We start from the raw sequence: 17500 nt of genomic DNA on the forward strand, positions 1-17500 counted from the left end.
TCTGTCTATATGTTTTCCACTCCAGTGCTTTTAATCGTGCGTGTTTCTCGATGCTTTTAGTTAGTTACGGTAGTCACTGTCCAGAAGTGAAATTGATTGTAGTTTATAATTATTTACAGATTCCTGATGAGGACTTAAGTTAAGTCGAAAACGTTTGATATGTTGAACTATTTGTAAATATGTAATATACTGTTGTAATGCTCAACCCTGTGTTATTGTTGTGTCTTGCCTGTCTTTGTTTACAAGTAGGCTAAATAAATCAGCTAGATTTAAAAACTTATAGCCTATAATAATTTATTTGATAAATCTTTCTTCACCCCAATGACATGTTTGTATGATGTCCGAGAGAGGGGGACAAAGAGCACTTGCTGTCAATACAATTTTTACGAGATTAATGCGAATTCAGGCCCTTGGTCAGTGTTTGGAATCTTTAAAACTCACCCGATCTATCCAACTCAAGACAAAGATCGTACCTTAGTTCTTGACTTGTTCCTATTGTTTTCAGGGTAAGTACAAAAAAGTTCGGCCCCATTCCTTTTGAAGAAATGGAGCTCCACAGGTCAAGTCTCCCATCTCGCTATTTAAAACTGTTGCATCATCTATGACTCACATGAATACGCTGCACAGATGTCGCTACAACACCGTGCAACATTGCGCCAAGTTACAATGGTGACAAACACGAACCCTTTCTGTCTATTCTACGCATTGCTTATTAGCTCCTGTAGTGAAATCAAACCTTTCTTCAAAAAAAAGTTAATCAAAAAATACATTTCACTCATCACAAGTAAAAACATGTCAGCAGTTGTTAATTGAGTATCATCCTAGTGTCATGGTTTTGAGTGTTTTCTCTGACAAATCAATTAAACTTCACCGATTCGTTTTCGAGTTCACATTCAGGCCCGCAAAGTGTTTTCAAATCCGCGTTCTTTACTTTTAACTTTTTAAAGTCGAATTCGTACTCAAGTTTTTAAAATTCCTGTTAGGTAGGCCATAAGTAGGCTGATGTTTCAATGAGTTTATTAAAGCATCAACTTGTTTTTACTATTTATTTGTTTTCGCTTGCTGACTTATATAAGTCATCTTTTATGTTTTGTGAATCCTTCTCTAGTATGATGAGTCCATTGGGCGGCTTTACTGGGAAGCTGCGTCTCCTCTTTTTCTTGCATTTATTTTTTCAATAATGTTATTAAATTTTGAGTTCAAGGTTTTGTTTGCAGGTTCAAGGTTTATTGCTGGTTTAAATAATGCTGCCATTTTTGAATTCGAGTTTCAGTTCTTTTATCTGCTTCCTATTTTCTGTTATGTGACTAGCGTTTTGACCACTGACCATGAATTGTATGACTCACTGCGCAATATCTTGCCCCAGAAAAGTATCTTTTTAGCAAGCACATTGCAAACGAACAAAACTTCCCTTAACAAGGCATAAAGAATGAACAATACAAACAAACGAGAAAATTTTGTGTTTATTAAATGTTGACCAACGATTTTTCAACCAGATAACTGATCATGCAGTAACTTGTTGATAAGATAGACATTGGAATAACCACTATCTGTAGACTGAAAAACCATTTAAAGTAAACAATTTTTTGAAAAGCAAATCCTGGAATCACAAATGTAAGCACAAAATATCATGAGATAAAACTATCCAACGAGATAATAAGCAATTTCAATTTCCATATGGAGTTCTCCAAACGAAATCAGATAATGGTAAAATATTAGATCGTAAGCAAATCCATGTTAATCGAAATATCATGAAACAAGCAAAAGCTTTGTCTTGTGAACTATGTTTGTAATGTTGAAGCGAAATAAACTTAATATCTGGCAGTAAAATGTTGCAATTTTGCTTGTCTATGATGATTGTAAAACTGTTTAATTTTCAAAAGCACTATCGTTCAATTCAAACATTTCAAGTTACCTATAATGAAACAAAACCTTTTCATGACATTGCATTTGCGTGTTGTTTCATATAAACATTGGTATTTCAACCTCAAATCAGTCATTCGAACAAATCAAGATATAGGTAAACAAAAACACGATTAAACAACATCAAAAGCATGCACATATCTTTTTCAACAAATAATACATTTCTGATAAAAAGATAATAAATAGGAAAAGTTTGTGGGTTTCCTCAAAACTGAACCAAAGTATCACAAATGCGTTGACATGCAAGTTCTCAACGCGGAACTGGATAAAATTTCAGTTCAGTTCAACGGATAAGATTTATCCCAGACAGGAAAGTCAGTCATTTTTATATTACATCAACATCTGCAGACGTTGAATCAAAGTAACATGACTGATTTTGCTGTTTGGGATTGAATTCTTGTCATGTTCCAGCGAGCAATTGAGTCCCTTTTTACGTGAATTTAATGTCTTCAGATGTTAAATTCATGTTAAAAAGGATTGACTTGCTGACTTGATTGATTTTGGATTCTTCCAAGGGGGAAAAACAACAGCTTCAAAATCTAAAATTTAAATAACATCGCTGACTTTTCACAAGCCTTAAGAATGCCTTTAACTTAGCTACTTCACCTTGAACAAGAACTTTTGCAACAAGCAGAGCTTAAATATTTATTGTTGTTGTTGAAATGTCATCCTGTTTTACTGATGCAGTCATATCAACGAATGGAGAGTGTGAACTACGCATCGAAATACGATGCAAAACTTACATTACTTTTGCAATTTTTACGTTGATTCATCGTTTACAGCACGTTGGATCAACAAAAAAATTACCAAGTTCACTCGGCGGTATTAAATAAACAACAAACAAGAGATATTTTGATATTTGGTCCATCACAAGAAAAAACATTAAACTCAAAACAGAAAAAAACAAAATCAAAAGAACAAATAGGTTAAAATGAATTTGGTCGCGGCAATGAAAAAACAAAACAAAAACAATTTTAGTGTGAACATGAAAAACAACGAACAAAATCAACTTTTTTACGTCAATTCAATCGTGAATTGACGTAGAACGTAAAAAGTTTGTTCGTGACAACTTTAGACCAGAGCAAAACTTGCTACTAGGTTGATCATATGCCGAACTGCATAAAAACAATGTCCTCTGATGGCTAGAAAACTGATAAAAAATACAACTTAAACGGGGTATGGATATTTTTTTATAAATTTTTTTAGTGAAAAAGGTAAGGGGAGCTCTTCTATTTTCTCTTCATTATTCCATAAACAAAGCTTTTTGCTTATTGTTATGCGGCTAAGTTCTTGAAGGGTACGAGTTTTTCTTTTAAGAAGAGGATGCGTTAGAGAAACTTGGATTTCCCTTCTCCCACAACGCCCCATCCAGGAGCACATGAATTGTCCCCTTTCACGCTTTGTTTCCTTACTAGTGTCAAGAGTTTGTTGAGTGGTTTGGTCGCAAGACAATGCAGCAGAGCGTGAAATTCCCTGAGAAAATGATGCGGGATCTGTGTGTGAAGGTACATGAGATGTGGAATTTAAATTAGTTTGGTCCTCCTTTTCAGCTTCCTCCTTCTTTATTAAGTACTTGGTATATCGGAGAATCATATGAACCACACATCTCCGATAGTCTTCAGGTTCGCGGTTAGAGTTAGGAGCAGAAAACCTTCTGCGAGCATTTGTTCTTTCATCTCCGTCGGAATCAAAGCGGAAAATTCCGTTCGTGTAAACGATCCTAATGCTTGTTGGTCCTTGCTTGGTCATCAAGCTGAGGCTGAAGAGAAAGCTGAAAAAAAAACACAAACAGTTTAATTTTCAATACAATTTTCTCTTAAAAGCGAAAGTGAAGTAAAGGTTCGTGGAAACAAGGAACACCCTTTAAAACCACCTATTTTAGTTTCTATTTGAAATATGTAAATTTGACATGTTTAATTGTTCATCCCAACAAATAAAACCGTTTCTTTTCAACCCAATTGTTTTCCTTCAATCGATCCCCTGTCAATTTTTCCAGCTAGGACATTATTGTATATAAAAGAATTTTTACTTCTTTTTTTGCATCAAGCATTGCAGTGAAATGATGTCAAAGATGGCTTTTTGTGATTCATTTTAAAACAATTTGTTTCGATTGGTAGATTGCATAGAAGCAACGTTTTGATGTATTATATCAACGAAAATGTTTTGAAGACATAAACTGCAGATTTCTTAAAACGGGCGTTGAGAATTTATACAACTTCTAGGAAGCACAGAAATCCGTGTCTCTGTCGGAATAAACAGCTCTTCTCTTGTTGCCATAACAACGCCTTAGCTTGGGCAAATTCTGTACTGATGATGTCATGCTCACCGTTACATAACCAAACCTTACATAAGATCAAAAATGAGGCGCAGGGAATAATGAGCTGAAAAATGCTAAAACGCCCCAGGGCGATATTACGGTGAGCACTTTTCTCAGAAAAGGTCTCGGGCTCTGGGCGGCCTATTGGCAAAGATCCTTATCGTGTGGAAAGAATCGTTCATTTATACAAAGAAAATCAACGTCTTGTTACGTAAAAGTGATCAAACTGAGCGTGTTTTTTCTAAAGGTGATTTGTTTGTAAGATTTCAAGAAGCGCTTTTCCCGAAAAGAAAACATCTTCCAACATGTCCTTATTAGTAAATAATGTTGTTGTTTGTTAATAAAATATACAATGGATTTGATTACAAACAAGAGGATCATTATCAGCTTTGAAAGCACATAGCATTCATTGACATAACGTATCTAGTCATCTAATTAAGGTGACAACATCTCAATTAGTCAACTAACCAAATTTCTTTCTATCAACGATGACAGCACGCACAAGGTTTCGACATTTTTACAAAAAATGCCTTTTCTTTTACAAAACGAACACAAATTGCCCAATCATACAATACTATTGCGTATGAAATGTTTAAAAAAAATGTAGCAAGACAACCCGAAGCAAGAGGAGTCCATAAAAAAACAACAAGGGAAAGAAAGGTGCAAGTTAAAAACTCTCATAAACTTGAATAAAGCTTAGCTGTAAAACAAAGATTTGCCAACTACAATCAAACAGTTTTCTTGAACAAACAGACCAAAAAAAACACAGCAGAAACAAACCAAATTCAATGTCTGAGATTTGAATAGCGTCTGGAATCAGTCTTTTTTGGCCAAGTCATAAATTATGCACACGTTTTTTACGAAGCTTCATAAACCTTGCCTGCGTTTATTTTTATTTTTTGCAAACGAGTAAAACTATTCCCCGAAAAAGGTGAGGTATAGGAAGTGTAAACAGCATTTTGCAAAATTAGAAAGAAAGCATTTTCCGAAAATCTTGCTTGTTGTTTTTTCTAAAAGTATAAACTTTCTTGGATTGGTAGGTGCAGAATACAATGATCAAGTTTTTATTCATACAGTGTACACAAAAAGCAAATAGTAGCAACCATTATGTCAAAAGATGGTAATTTTTTTTACTATTAGTAACCTTTTAGAACCGCAAGACCTTTCAGCTTTGTCTTTTGGTATACACTGCAGATATGTCAAAATTAACTATATCTGAACCTTTGGCAAAAGTAAATTAGCCTAATCTATTGCTAACATTTATTCTGTGGGTACAGTCTGTTTCGCTTTGTGCATGAAGGACAGCCTGACCTTTTTATGCAACCTCGTTAAGGTAAATTTCTCGGAAAGCAATAAGGTTATTGAACTGATTTAAATCGACATGTCTATAATCCTACACACCGAGAAAGATTAATCGATTTTTGTTATAAAACCAAACAGCCTGAAATATTGCATAATCAATAGAAGCATCTTTTTGAAAACGAGTTCGTTTTACTTCACACGTCACTGACAATTCTAGCGGTTTCATTTCTATTGTATGATTATCTCGCCTTTGGTCGTTAGGCTTAAACATAAAAATCTAAATATAATATTGCACTTCATATAGATCAGGAACTTTAATCACAGCTATGAATGCGACTGCGTAAATTAGGTACCGGTAGCGAAAAAGTTTCAAAATCACATTTATTTGGGTCGAGACTTAGACAAAGTTTAAACTAGCTGTATCTAAGAAGGTTTACAAGGCACCCCACTATGGACTTGTATGTTTTCAGCGATAATATAACTAAAGGTTTGAAGGCCGTTTAAATTTTTGAACAAAAGTGAGACATCAGACCCGAATCAACAACCTGGAGAGCATTGATGGATTATGAGTCAGATGTTGTGCGGAGTCAGACCAAGATTTGCGGTGTTGCTAAAGAAGTTATGATACGCCCTTTTCCTAAAAACGAAAGTGCTTTATCGATGTTGTTTTATGTTTCCAATCCGTTAACTTTATGTAGGAAGCGCCATCATCAGCTCGAAGTTCAGTTTCCAAAAGTTGGTCATTCAACAAATAAGCTTATGCAGAATTATGGAGGGGAAACCATGCCAGTAAATTCCTTGTTTACTTTTGATATTTACTGAAAAGTGTCTTTATCAGACAGTAACTTAATACAGCTGAAGGTTCCCACAAAAACATTTGGCTGTTAAAATGACGCATTTAATTCTTACCAATTGCTTACTGAGAACTACTGGTGCTTTTACAGGTTAAAAAAAGGTGAGATGACAAATTTCATTTGTACGCGTCAAGACGGCAATGGGATTTAATAGCATTTAAATGTGGTTTTGGTTTGAGGTTAGTCGTTTATTTCTTCCGTCGCACTTTGCTGTGGACAAATATAGAAACGAAAATTGTCTTGAGAATTTTATTTTGTTCGGATTATAAGATTAATGGCAAAATCTTGCTAAAAAGTTTTTAGCAAGTTCTTGCTCTTTAAGACTACATGACCAAAGATTCATTGCACTTCAAATGCCATTAAAAAAGAAAATCATATATACCTTTGGTCGCTACTGTCTCGCAGCAAAAAGGTTCCGACTGGTGAACCATGCAATAACCTTTTGGCCTCTTGTCCCGATAGTTCCCCCCAATACCAGGGACACTCCTCGACGGTTTCAAAGACCCTTGCCAGTCTGCACAAGTCCACAGCAGCTTGGTTTTGATACACAGCATGAGATTTGTGGTTGCGACCAAGCTGGGGACATTCATTCCAGGTTGAGCTTGCTTGCACTGGGTTGCCAAAAGGATCAAAGAGCATGTGCCCGTTGCAGTGGTTAGGGTAAGTGTTGTTTCCATAGGGCAACCCTCGCAAAATGTTCTTTGAACGGCAATAGGCTACCAACTTTGCATAAGCTTTTGATGAAAGTTGAAATTGGCTTAAGGGTTTGGGGGAGGAAAATACTCTGTCAGAGGAAGGGACAACGAGGGCGTTGGAAGTGTATGTGTTGTTTGTTGCTCGTGCAAGGTTATTCCTCCAAAACGAATTATTGCTTCCAATTACTGCTGCTCTTCTGCAGCAGCCAGTTTGATTCGTGAACATTTTATGTCCTTGGATTTCTTCTACATCAGAGACGAAAGTAAGACAAGGAGCCATGGCAGTTTTCTCAAGGTGAAATTGACAGCTTGAATCAAATTTATGACAACACTGTTTCTGACATTCGTAGGAATCTGCAAAAATACAAAAAATATAATTAAGCAAAATTAACTAAAACTAATGCAAATTGGGCTTATTCTGAAAAGTTCAGTGCAAGGGTTGTATATATTTTCTAATAAACCGAAGCTACTGTTCAACTGTATAGTTAAGTTACATACTACTTTAATTTTTATCCAACTATCTTGGTATTTGTCAGCTTTACATTTGGCTTAGCTGGCGGTAATTGTTTCTAGAAATACTGAAACCAGTTTAAAAAAAACTCTGCTGTCTTTAGAACACTCAACGTCAAGGTTAGTTAAACAAGTAACCGATGGATTGCAGTCTTTCTAAAACCATGACCGAAAACTACACGATTAGTAACAGCCTCAAAACATCTGCCATTGTCACACTGTCTGTACGAGTCAATAAGCCTGAATGAACGCTGCGGACAGCTGCTACCTTCTATATATAGGCCCAGCAAGTTTTTAACCTAGGAGCGAGGATTGATACAATGACATTCAAATTCCGAGTAATTTATAGACCTGTAAAAGCAATTTCAGCGTAAGCGTTGTCCTTGGAATTACTTGATCGCTAGTACATGTGGAATGCTGCCGTTTACAATGCGTCCTATTCGGTTAATGATTTACCTAACTCTAAACAAACTGTAGTACCTCTCTCAATCTTGCCAGTTTTTCCTACTCCTACTCAGTAAAACACTAACTTGTCAATAAAAGCCTGTCAGCAAATCGGCAGCTGCAACTTTAATAGTATATATACTTTTTTTCTTGAAAGTCAATCATCTCTGCTGAATTAACAAAGAACTTTCTTGTTTCAGGCTTCACGGAAAGGCCTCAGCCACACAAAGCTGCGGAAATATTCTTGTTCTAGCAAAAGCGTTTTGAGCTCACGCCAAGTTCTACGAAACACTTTCCTGTAAATTCATCTTCGCAAAACTGTGATTTAGCTATTTCAGCAGTAATGGAGATACACACGCAAGATTAGCGCCGCATTAATTGCCTAGTTCATACGCCAAACATCGGGCGTCGCAAAGCAGCTTTATTGACTTCAATTACAATCTCTAAATTGCTTTCCCAAATTTAAACAGATTATAATGTCATATGGGCAATGACTTTTTTTTATTTTTGAACATAAGGTGGAAAAATACAATTTGAACTTCAGATAAATGCCTTATGCTGAAGTTGTTATCTGGCGTTATTTTTAGCAATAAATGAAAAGTTGATCAAACTTAAACTCTTGCTGTAGATGATGTTTGGAAATTTACATGCGGTTTCACACTTTCACCCATCGATACCTAAAACAAGGTACGATAAAGAGCTCTGTCTTCAACTACAAGTAATTGCACCTGCACTGCACAGAAAACGATACCAAAGAATGCGCAAAAACGCTTGCCACAAGCTTCCGCATGACTAAGCAAATAGGCCTGACTTGCTTTCATGCTGAGCTTTTAACCAGTGACTTCATTTTATTTGAATAAACTCGATTGATTGACATGTCACATGTGGCTGCTCAACCTTTGTAATTAACTAATTCCAGTTGTCGAATCCGGCATGTTTGTTTAAGAGCGTAAATCAAGAACAACGCCTAAACGTTCACGTTGATAGAGAAAAATTACTGCTAGTTGTAGCAACGACCTGGCAAATATATCGTTGACAACCAGTAGCTGCTAGCGCCAGTAGGCTTGGCCGTTTCCTGTTCTTTTCGTTTCCTAACTTCACTGTAAGTCGTTGTTTCAAAATTGATTTGCTTCAGGCTGTCTGAAAGTTTTTTTCAGATTTTCTTAACCCTAATCGAACCAAACACCGTGTATCCATCAACTAAATCTGAATCCCATTACTTTTTCATTGGACATAACTGGTACGGTTTTAATTACTTTCAAAATTACTTTTCTCTTTATCGATCATAAGGGTCAAAGTACTCTAGATCTGATTCCTTTCCGGACAAAAGAAACTTAACAGAAAATGTAACGTTTTTAAACCACGCATGATTTTGTAATAGGAAGATTGCGCCATTACGTCTGCAGACGTTGTATCAATGAAAACGACATATTCTACTGTAGAGTATGAAACGTGGTCAAATGTACTTCTCTGAAGAACTGCAATAGAGTACGTTCTCAGAAAAATTATTTCGTAATCTATCGAAATTGTTTACTGCCTTTCTGTTTTCAAGGCAATATGTAACGATAAGTTCATACTCTCAGTGTAAGCCTAAACGAAATTTATGATCTTCAAAATTTCTCAAATTTTGTCATTGGTAGGCCAATAAAAGTAAACGTTTGTAAAGCAACTGCAAGAATGTCCTAAGCTGACGATTAAGAAAACCCAGTCGAAGATACATGTCACTATGAACTATTTGTTTATAATTGTGTCACAAAGGCACAATTCCATACAACCAAGACAGGAAACAAACTCGACTAGCAAAAGTTATCTTTCCTTACATTGATTTAACAAGTGGTTGAAAAAATGTATCACAGCAATGTACTGTAAAAAACATTTTTCAAACGGCATTATTGACACAATGAAACAGAACCTTACGTCACATTCTTGTGATTCAAAGTGATTACGTAATTTCACAGATAAAATTCAAATGACGCAGCAACCAAGTAGTGAGCCCATAACTTTCTATCGTTACGATACATAATGTGTCTGACTAACGAAAATAACTAACACTTATTCACATGTTAAACTTGTCGTTGTATACTAACACATATCCTCAAATCGATTCCTTTCAAAGCTTAACGTTAAGCGACACCATTAAACAATTACAAAAAGATCGAATTTTCTATCACAACGTTTTGGTTTCTTTGAATTCACGGTAATTACCATGACGCTTTTCAAAAAAAATAATAGTTTTATTTATGACAGTGCGACAGCGGAATTAAGGAAATTTCATTCTTTCATTGAAGTGGTTGTAAATTATCGCATTGCTGTATAACAGCTGGATAATTTGTTTGTTTTAATGAAATAGTTTCAGCAAGAGACAATGATTCAAACAAATATTTAAGCTTTCGTAAAAATTAGACAGAAACGCTTTGGAATAACTTCTGTATTCGTTGCAAAGTGCAGGTTTATAGGAGTTTGACTCTGATTGTAATACTTGAGCCAAAATTGTAATGTTAATTTGACATCAGATTATTGTAAGTTAAGGCAATTCATCAACAAAACGCCGACCTACAACATGCAAATGTTGTTGACTAAAGTACAACATGCAGTTGGGTTTAACGAAGTTAATGTTTGCAGAATATAATTCGCAGAATTCATATGTTCCAAGTACTCTTATAAGCCTTAATCTTAAAAACCAACAATACTGTTTGCTTAGCAGTTGAGTTAAGTTCACATGCAAAAATGTGAAACCTAACTGAGGCGTCAATCTACGCAACGTAAAAGGACAAAAATATTCAAGTCCTACCAGTTAAAGTTTACCTCCATGTGTAAGTTCAATTAACGGTGAATTGTTGTTTTGCCTATTGTTAGATTTCTTGATCTGTACCACAAACCAGAAACTCAATTGGCGTTCAGGTTGAAGGGAATTTATAAAAGTTATGTAGAACTAATGCATTGAAGTGTACATAAAGTCACAAAATTAAAGGCAAGTATGTTTTATGGCTATCACATCTTGGGAATGTTTTGTAAAAAACTATCTTTTATTCTAAGTATGAATACTGTGATTGGAGCGTAAAGATTCTTAGTGACTATTTACAACCGATAGAATCGTTCTTTCTTCGAATCAACAGCTGTAAAACTTTTTTTACATTGCATTTTTTTCCAGGATAATGAAGTAAGCTACTGGTATACATTATCACATGCTTTACTTTTGTACTTCGTTTCACTCTTCAAACATTTAAATGACGAAAAAATGAAGCAAAAGTGTGCCAACCGACCAACCACCGAAAACGTTCCAATTGAGATATTAACGAAAAAAAAATGCTATGTTCCAAGAAATGTTGCTTTCCGTATCGCTTTTTACGATGTGAAATAGTGAACTGGGCAAAACGGAAGCATGGATTATCAGAAACAAACTTGTTCAGAAATCGGAAACACATAATTCGATGATTCAATGTCTCAGAAATGATTAGCTAACAACTTTGTATGTACACTGTGCAGAAGCGCTTACTATATGCTCTGACGAAAACACAGGACGTCATCTCGTTACAAAAAATGACGCCTTTATAATGATTAACTCCACAAGCAAACGCTAGATCAACAATAAGTTTGCCTTCTAGCATTAGTTTAGCATCGCTTTACATCTTTTCACTTCACTTGATAGTATTTACTACAAGTAACGAGAAAGTTTTCCTATCTTCATATACGCAGAATTTAAAACACCCTTTGTTTTTATGTTATCCAGATGGTCATGTCCAAAGATATTACCAGGAAAAACTTTACTATGTCTATCATTTCGGTTTAACAGTGATGCCACATTAAGCCAAGCCTACGAAAACCTGCGCGTAGGCTACATGAATAAGGTTTGCTTATTAGTTTGTATATCTAATAACAAATAAATTTGAGGCTTTTCTTTCTTTTCTCTTGCATCTTGCTTCCCAGGTTGATCAAGAAAATTTACGTTTAAAACATTTTTGAAAAACACTTTCAAATCAAACTGCCTGGTAGAACAGCATAAACTGCAGCTAAGGGTGCGCAAAAGCATTACCGGTATGCGCTAAGATAATTTAAAAAATGTAATTGCAATGACTACCATAAATCAAAGAATACAAAGCGCCGTAAGTGGTTGACATTGCAAAACTACATATAATTAAATCTGTCTACATTTTTCTTTGCAAGACTACTAGGGTACCTCACGAACACTTTTAATTGATTCAACGCGAAATCTAGCTAGTTATATCACTATAACATCGCTAGACATTAAACTAATGTAAATAAGAAAATTTGCTTTCTGTAAAAAGATAACCTTAATTTCAGTTTACCTCTTGATGTTGTCGAGTAATTAGTAGCCGCCAGATGACGCTCCCAAGCTCGCAGGGCATGAGGTTCCCAATCCATTGTGGATCCAAATCGCTCGCTGCCGTGACAGTGGCCAGAAGAACACTGCTGCGCCAGTTGATCTTCACAAAATTGATTTTCCTCCTGAGACAAGCAAGGGATCTCATGAACTACGGAAGAGTTTTTGTCGGTTCGAACCAAAAACGAAATCGACGGACGTATTTCTCCTTGGGCTGAGGGCTGGAAGAAAGAAGCACCATGCCCACAGGCATGCACCATCGGAGATGAATGTTTTTTCAGGATAGGACATTCTGTGGCCACACAACAAGATGCAGGTGAGGTCACGTGCGAGTTGCAATGTTCTCGACTGAAGCAGCTACAACTTTTATGGATCCCACTTTCTGACATTAAATGGCGGGGTGTAGTGTTACCATGGCAACAAGGGTGACATGCTGAAGATGACAATGGTTTAAACAAACTGCGATGGCAGCTCGAGTGACTACTGCTCGCATTCGGATGACATGTTTGTGGAGTTTTTTGACATTCTCTATGCGAGGTAGGATTTGCTGAGTGATCATTGTTAGTTGACACCCATCCCCAGTCGCAGTCTTTGACCGTATCTGCGGTGCATTTGCTTCTAGCGTCCGACCGTGACCAACGCTTAGTGCTCTGCTGATGCTGGCATTTTTCCAGCCGAACTGTGGAATCTAAACGAAGATGGCAATTCGTTTGCATAACACCTTGAGAAAACGAACCGTCATGCTCTTGAAGAAAAGCGCAGGGAAAAGACTGACCTTTTGTGCAACTGACTTCGGGATGAAGATCAAAATTATTCTCATGATGATGTTGAGAAATTCCATGGCAAGAAACTTCTACTGAATGTTTCACATTGGCATGCCTTATTGATGATTCTTCAATGCAATTAGTGTTTGAGTAACTAATTTCAATATTGCGGTGATGTGTTTGATTTGGGCTTTCAAAGTCGTGCTCTACTCGCGATGCCTGAGGCGATGCGTTATGTAACGCAGATTTTGAGGAAGCGCCCATTTTGTTGGTTTCATCAAAATTTAAGACTTGTTTCATAACTGGAGGGGAAGTTTCTTTCTTCAAAGAAGGGTTAGTTTTTGATACTGATTGTTGATCCACTTGTTTGTCACAAATGGGGTTGAGTTGTTTGGTTTTTATTTCTTGTTCAATTGGAGCATCGACAATCCGTAGAGTTTCGACTTTAACGTCATTGTTTTTAATTGGCTCCAAAGTGACTTTGATGACCGCTTCAGCATTGTCAGGAACATCAATGTCTTCCGTGTTTACGATCAAGTCTCCCTTTTTGAGGTCGAAATCACATTCTTTGTTGAAATGGCTATCTTCTTGTTGACCATTCCCGCTTCTGCAGTAGTAGTTTTCGGTAGCAGTCGGCCGTTGCGAAAGTAATGATGGAAGAGGGCGTTTGCTTCGCTTTTTCTGAAAAAAAAAAAGTCCAATTGGTCACATTTCACATTATTAATTAAATTGAATAATATTAATAGCAGCCTACAATCCAATCATCAAGACATTTTTTTCTTCACACAACGCAAGAAATTTAGCCTGACGTTAATTTCACCATAACCTGTCTAGTTCGATAATAGTTGGAATTTCTCGTTTAGTTCTGACCCCAGGTCCGTTTGACCTTTCAACTGACATTAAACCATTCAGTGGTCAGCAAATCTTTTTTCATGCAAAACTAGACTTGTAAATATGTTTTTTTTTCCACACTGATTGTGATTTACTTCAGTAGATTGTCAGGGTATTGCGTTTGTAAAGTCATAAAATAAATGTATAAAAGAATTGTAACTGATGATTATTCTTAAGCCAAACCATATATTTAAATAATTGCAATGATTTTATTTTGAAGTAAGTTTTAAGTTGTTTCGGTTAATATATGAAAACCGTTTTTTTTATTTTTTTATCACAAACCATCTTTAAGCTATTTGGACTTTTCAGACGAGTTTATTGAAATTTAGTTTACCTGTTTCATTCTTGCACAATTCACTCTTGCACAACATTGCCATTACTTTAAAGTGAAACATTTCAAAACTTTCTGAATTGTTTTTCCTATCATTTTGTTAAATAAACTTTCTTTATCAATATTTTGCATTGAAAAAAGTTTCTGAAGCAAGAGTCAGAGTTGAATTCAGAGTCCGGCCAGTTACAAACCGAGGAGTCGGATATTTTTCGCCCGACTCTACAGTCTTGCAATCTATCAACAAGAAGTGAAATGAAAACCATGTTTTGACATGGCGCTTTTTATATATATTGGTTTCTTTTCGTTTAATTTTGACACACTGGCAATTTCACCATTTCGTAACGCACAAAAATCGCAGAATGCAAAAGTGCTCCAGAATTCAAAACGCATTATCTCACGGCATGCTCGGAAAAGATTTACTAATAAATATGCGTTATCCAAGCGTACAAGTGCTCTGAACAATTACATTTTCATTTTCTTTCACAAAAAGTAAAACAAATGTTCAATTTAACCCAAAATCACTTTGTTCATTTCTAATTTAGCTTTGCAGTAACGAATCTTGGTCTGTAAATCTTCTGTACAGGACTGCTTGCAATCCGATGACACTAAAGTGGACAAAACTAAAACATTTTAAGTAACATCTGAACTTTCTACTTCGCGGTGTCACAAGAACATAATTGAAAAGTAAACTTTTCGAATTCAAGAAATATTTAACCTTGAACTGATGTACTGAGCTTCCCTTACAATAGACTACAGGGCATGCTTATTTCAAATAATGTTTCATCGTTCTAAGAAGGTGGCATTTACAGTAATGCAAAGATCTAATGGTACTGTTGCTATGATAAAGCATTTCCGATAAAGTCAACACTTTACTCAGTAAAGTTTTAGTACTCAGTGGTTCTCAAACGGTGTGCCCGGGCGCACTGGTGCGCCCCAGAGGTTATCTAGGTGTGCCCAACAGCATTCCTAAAAAGGTATTCTAATAAGAAAAACAAAAAGAATAGTTACCATATTAGATCAATTTTCTTATCTGCTCCTTCCGTTTAACATCATTATTACGATAATTTCAGGCACGGTCGCAGACATTCGGTAAAACTTGTACGGTCGGTCGCAGGTCGGTAAAATGGTTTTTATATAAAGTGTGCCCAGAATTATTTGTAGTATTGTAAGTGCGCTTAGACTGTAAAAAGTTTGAGAACCACTGCTTTACTGTTTTACTGGTCTAAAATAAACTACACTATTAAAGATTTGAAGGTAGCCTACTCTTAACGTAGTGCTTTGAGAGCAATGGTACAAATAGGCTGACCCGAATGGGCCTCAGTACAGTTTATGAATGTTCAAAAGATTTCTGTGAATTTTGTGAAATTTGTTGTAAATTGACAATAACTCAGTTGATAAGAGGGCAAATTCTTAGAAAAGTCAACAAAGTGTATTTGATCTGTCAACAGTCCACCATCAAACAACCTTTGCGGTACAATCTGTGAGCTCAACGAAATGTAACATTCGGTCAAAATGAGCATAGCTAGCGTAACGTAGTTACAGCATTGACAAGTTACTTTTCCCGGCAAGCAATGTTTGGTAAATCTCAAGCGTTTTCCATAACCAAAATTATCGCAAGTTATGGTTATTTGTATCACATTTTGTGTTACCATCTTTAATAACTCATTCAGGACTTTGTCCAAGAGTATTTGTATGGCTTACACAGCTCTATTTGAAGATAATCGAAAATTTGTTTCCCGTATTTCAAACACAAAGCTGTAAAGTTAAAAAAAATCTCCGATTTTACAAGAACTTTAACTGCTGGAACTCCACCGCAGATGCAACAAAGCGGCGAAGTCTGATGAAAAACATGTTACTTTTGACTACATTGCTAGCAGTTCAAGACACACTATTGCAACAAATTTTTCACAACCTTGTTGTAGTCAATAAATGAAAATTACCAGATAGAATCAACTAACCAACCGCCATGTGATCAGGAGAGAACATTAACGAGAAATGCAAGCAACTATTGTATTTAAATTTTTCCTCATTTTACAAATGTTCAAATCATGTTTAATCCGATATTGAAGCCTTTTGTTAGTTAAATAAAGTTAAGCAATTTAATGCACGAACTTTAAAATCATCGTTATCAAAATCGGTGACAGCTTAATTATAAAAAGAGTATTTCACAACGCTGTGAATCATGCAAAATCACGTGTGCGCCACAGCGCTATCGACTCGTTTCAAGAAAGGTAATGAATTACAAAACCCAGTTCTCAAAATATTGAAGTATAACACAAATATTGAAGTAGCCTTTTTTGAGCAATGTGCCGTGAGAAGGTCAGCTGCGCTCTGGCAACACTACTATAGTAAAAAATGTCAATAGGTTTGCTCAGCTATTTGCTCAACTGGCTGGAGTAAATAACATGTGCAAACAAAATAGGTTTTAAAAATTAAGACCGGAATTGCGAAATACGCATTGTCCTTTGTCAAATGAATGCACGTAAAGAATGAAATTCTGACCAGAGTTTAGCTTTGTTTGACAATCAAAATCAAAGTTGTAAAAATCTTCAAGATATCAAAAGCAGTCAACAAAACTTTAATTCAATTTTCGCATTGTTTTTCCTTAAAGTTTGGTTTGCTAAATATGCTTTCAAACAGCAATAATATAAAGCGCACTTTAACAATAAAGTAAGTTGCCAATAAAGCTAAATTTTTTGCATTACCTTCGAAGCCTTCTCCGATTCACTTCTGTGTTCTCTTCCCAATAGACGCCGTAACTTCTTGTTCATTTTATCGTATCCTTTTTTCCAGTGTTCTTCTTATGATCATTGTCATACAAGTAAACGATTAACACTATGCAGTGACCACTTTAGATTAATTGACACCTGTATTAAAAATTACCAACGTGGTAAAACATTACCAAACCATAAACACTTTAATAAAGGACGAAAAACTTTCGCTTTTACATCCGTCTTCTTCGCGCACTGCAGCGCATTGCGGATATGTATAAATTATAAAATTCGCACACACCACACTAAAGAATTGATCTAAAAAACGTAGAAAATAGTCCATCTACTGTAGATTTTAGGCCAATTATAAGGCAATGGAATAATAAGAAACAAAATAATAAACTTTTATGTGGCGC

At 35.8% G+C, this 17500-nt stretch overlaps 1 protein-coding gene across 1 annotated transcript; it reads right to left on the reverse strand.

Moving 5' to 3' along the window:
- Nucleotides 1–1445: 1445 nt before the first annotated feature.
- Nucleotides 1446–17228, reverse strand: LOC145770740 (uncharacterized). Its single transcript, XM_082582442.1, has 4 exons — nt 17079–17228; nt 12353–13832; nt 6779–7445; nt 1446–3694 (listed from the first exon to the last, which is right to left on the reverse strand). Exons 1-4 carry the CDS (start codon nt 17142–17144, stop codon nt 3091–3093), a joined length of 2817 nt encoding a protein of 938 aa, XP_082438568.1. The 5' UTR covers nt 17145–17228; the 3' UTR covers nt 1446–3090.
- Between the last annotated feature and the right edge of the window lie 272 nt (nt 17229–17500).

The sequence above is a fragment of the Aplidium turbinatum genome, chromosome 5 (assembly GCF_918807975.1).
Source record: "Aplidium turbinatum chromosome 5, kaAplTurb1.1, whole genome shotgun sequence".
Classification (NCBI taxonomy): Eukaryota; Metazoa; Chordata; class Ascidiacea; order Aplousobranchia; family Polyclinidae; genus Aplidium; species Aplidium turbinatum.

What these genes read in the sequence shown, in the direction of transcription:
- LOC145770740 (XM_082582442.1), bottom strand. Translation starts at nt 17,144, where the DNA reads ATGAACAAGAAGTTACGGCGTCTATTGGGAAGAGAACACAGAAGTGAA. An exon ending in AATCGGAGAAGGCTTCGAAG is followed by an intron (nt 13,833 to 17,078) that starts GTAATGCAAAAA and finishes TTTTTTTTTCAG; the next exon opens with AAAAAGCGAAGCAAACGCCC. An exon ending in CGAGACAGTAGCGACCAAAG is followed by an intron (nt 3,695 to 6,778) that starts GTATATATGATT and finishes TTTTTTTTTCAG; the next exon opens with CTTTCTCTTCAGCCTCAGCT.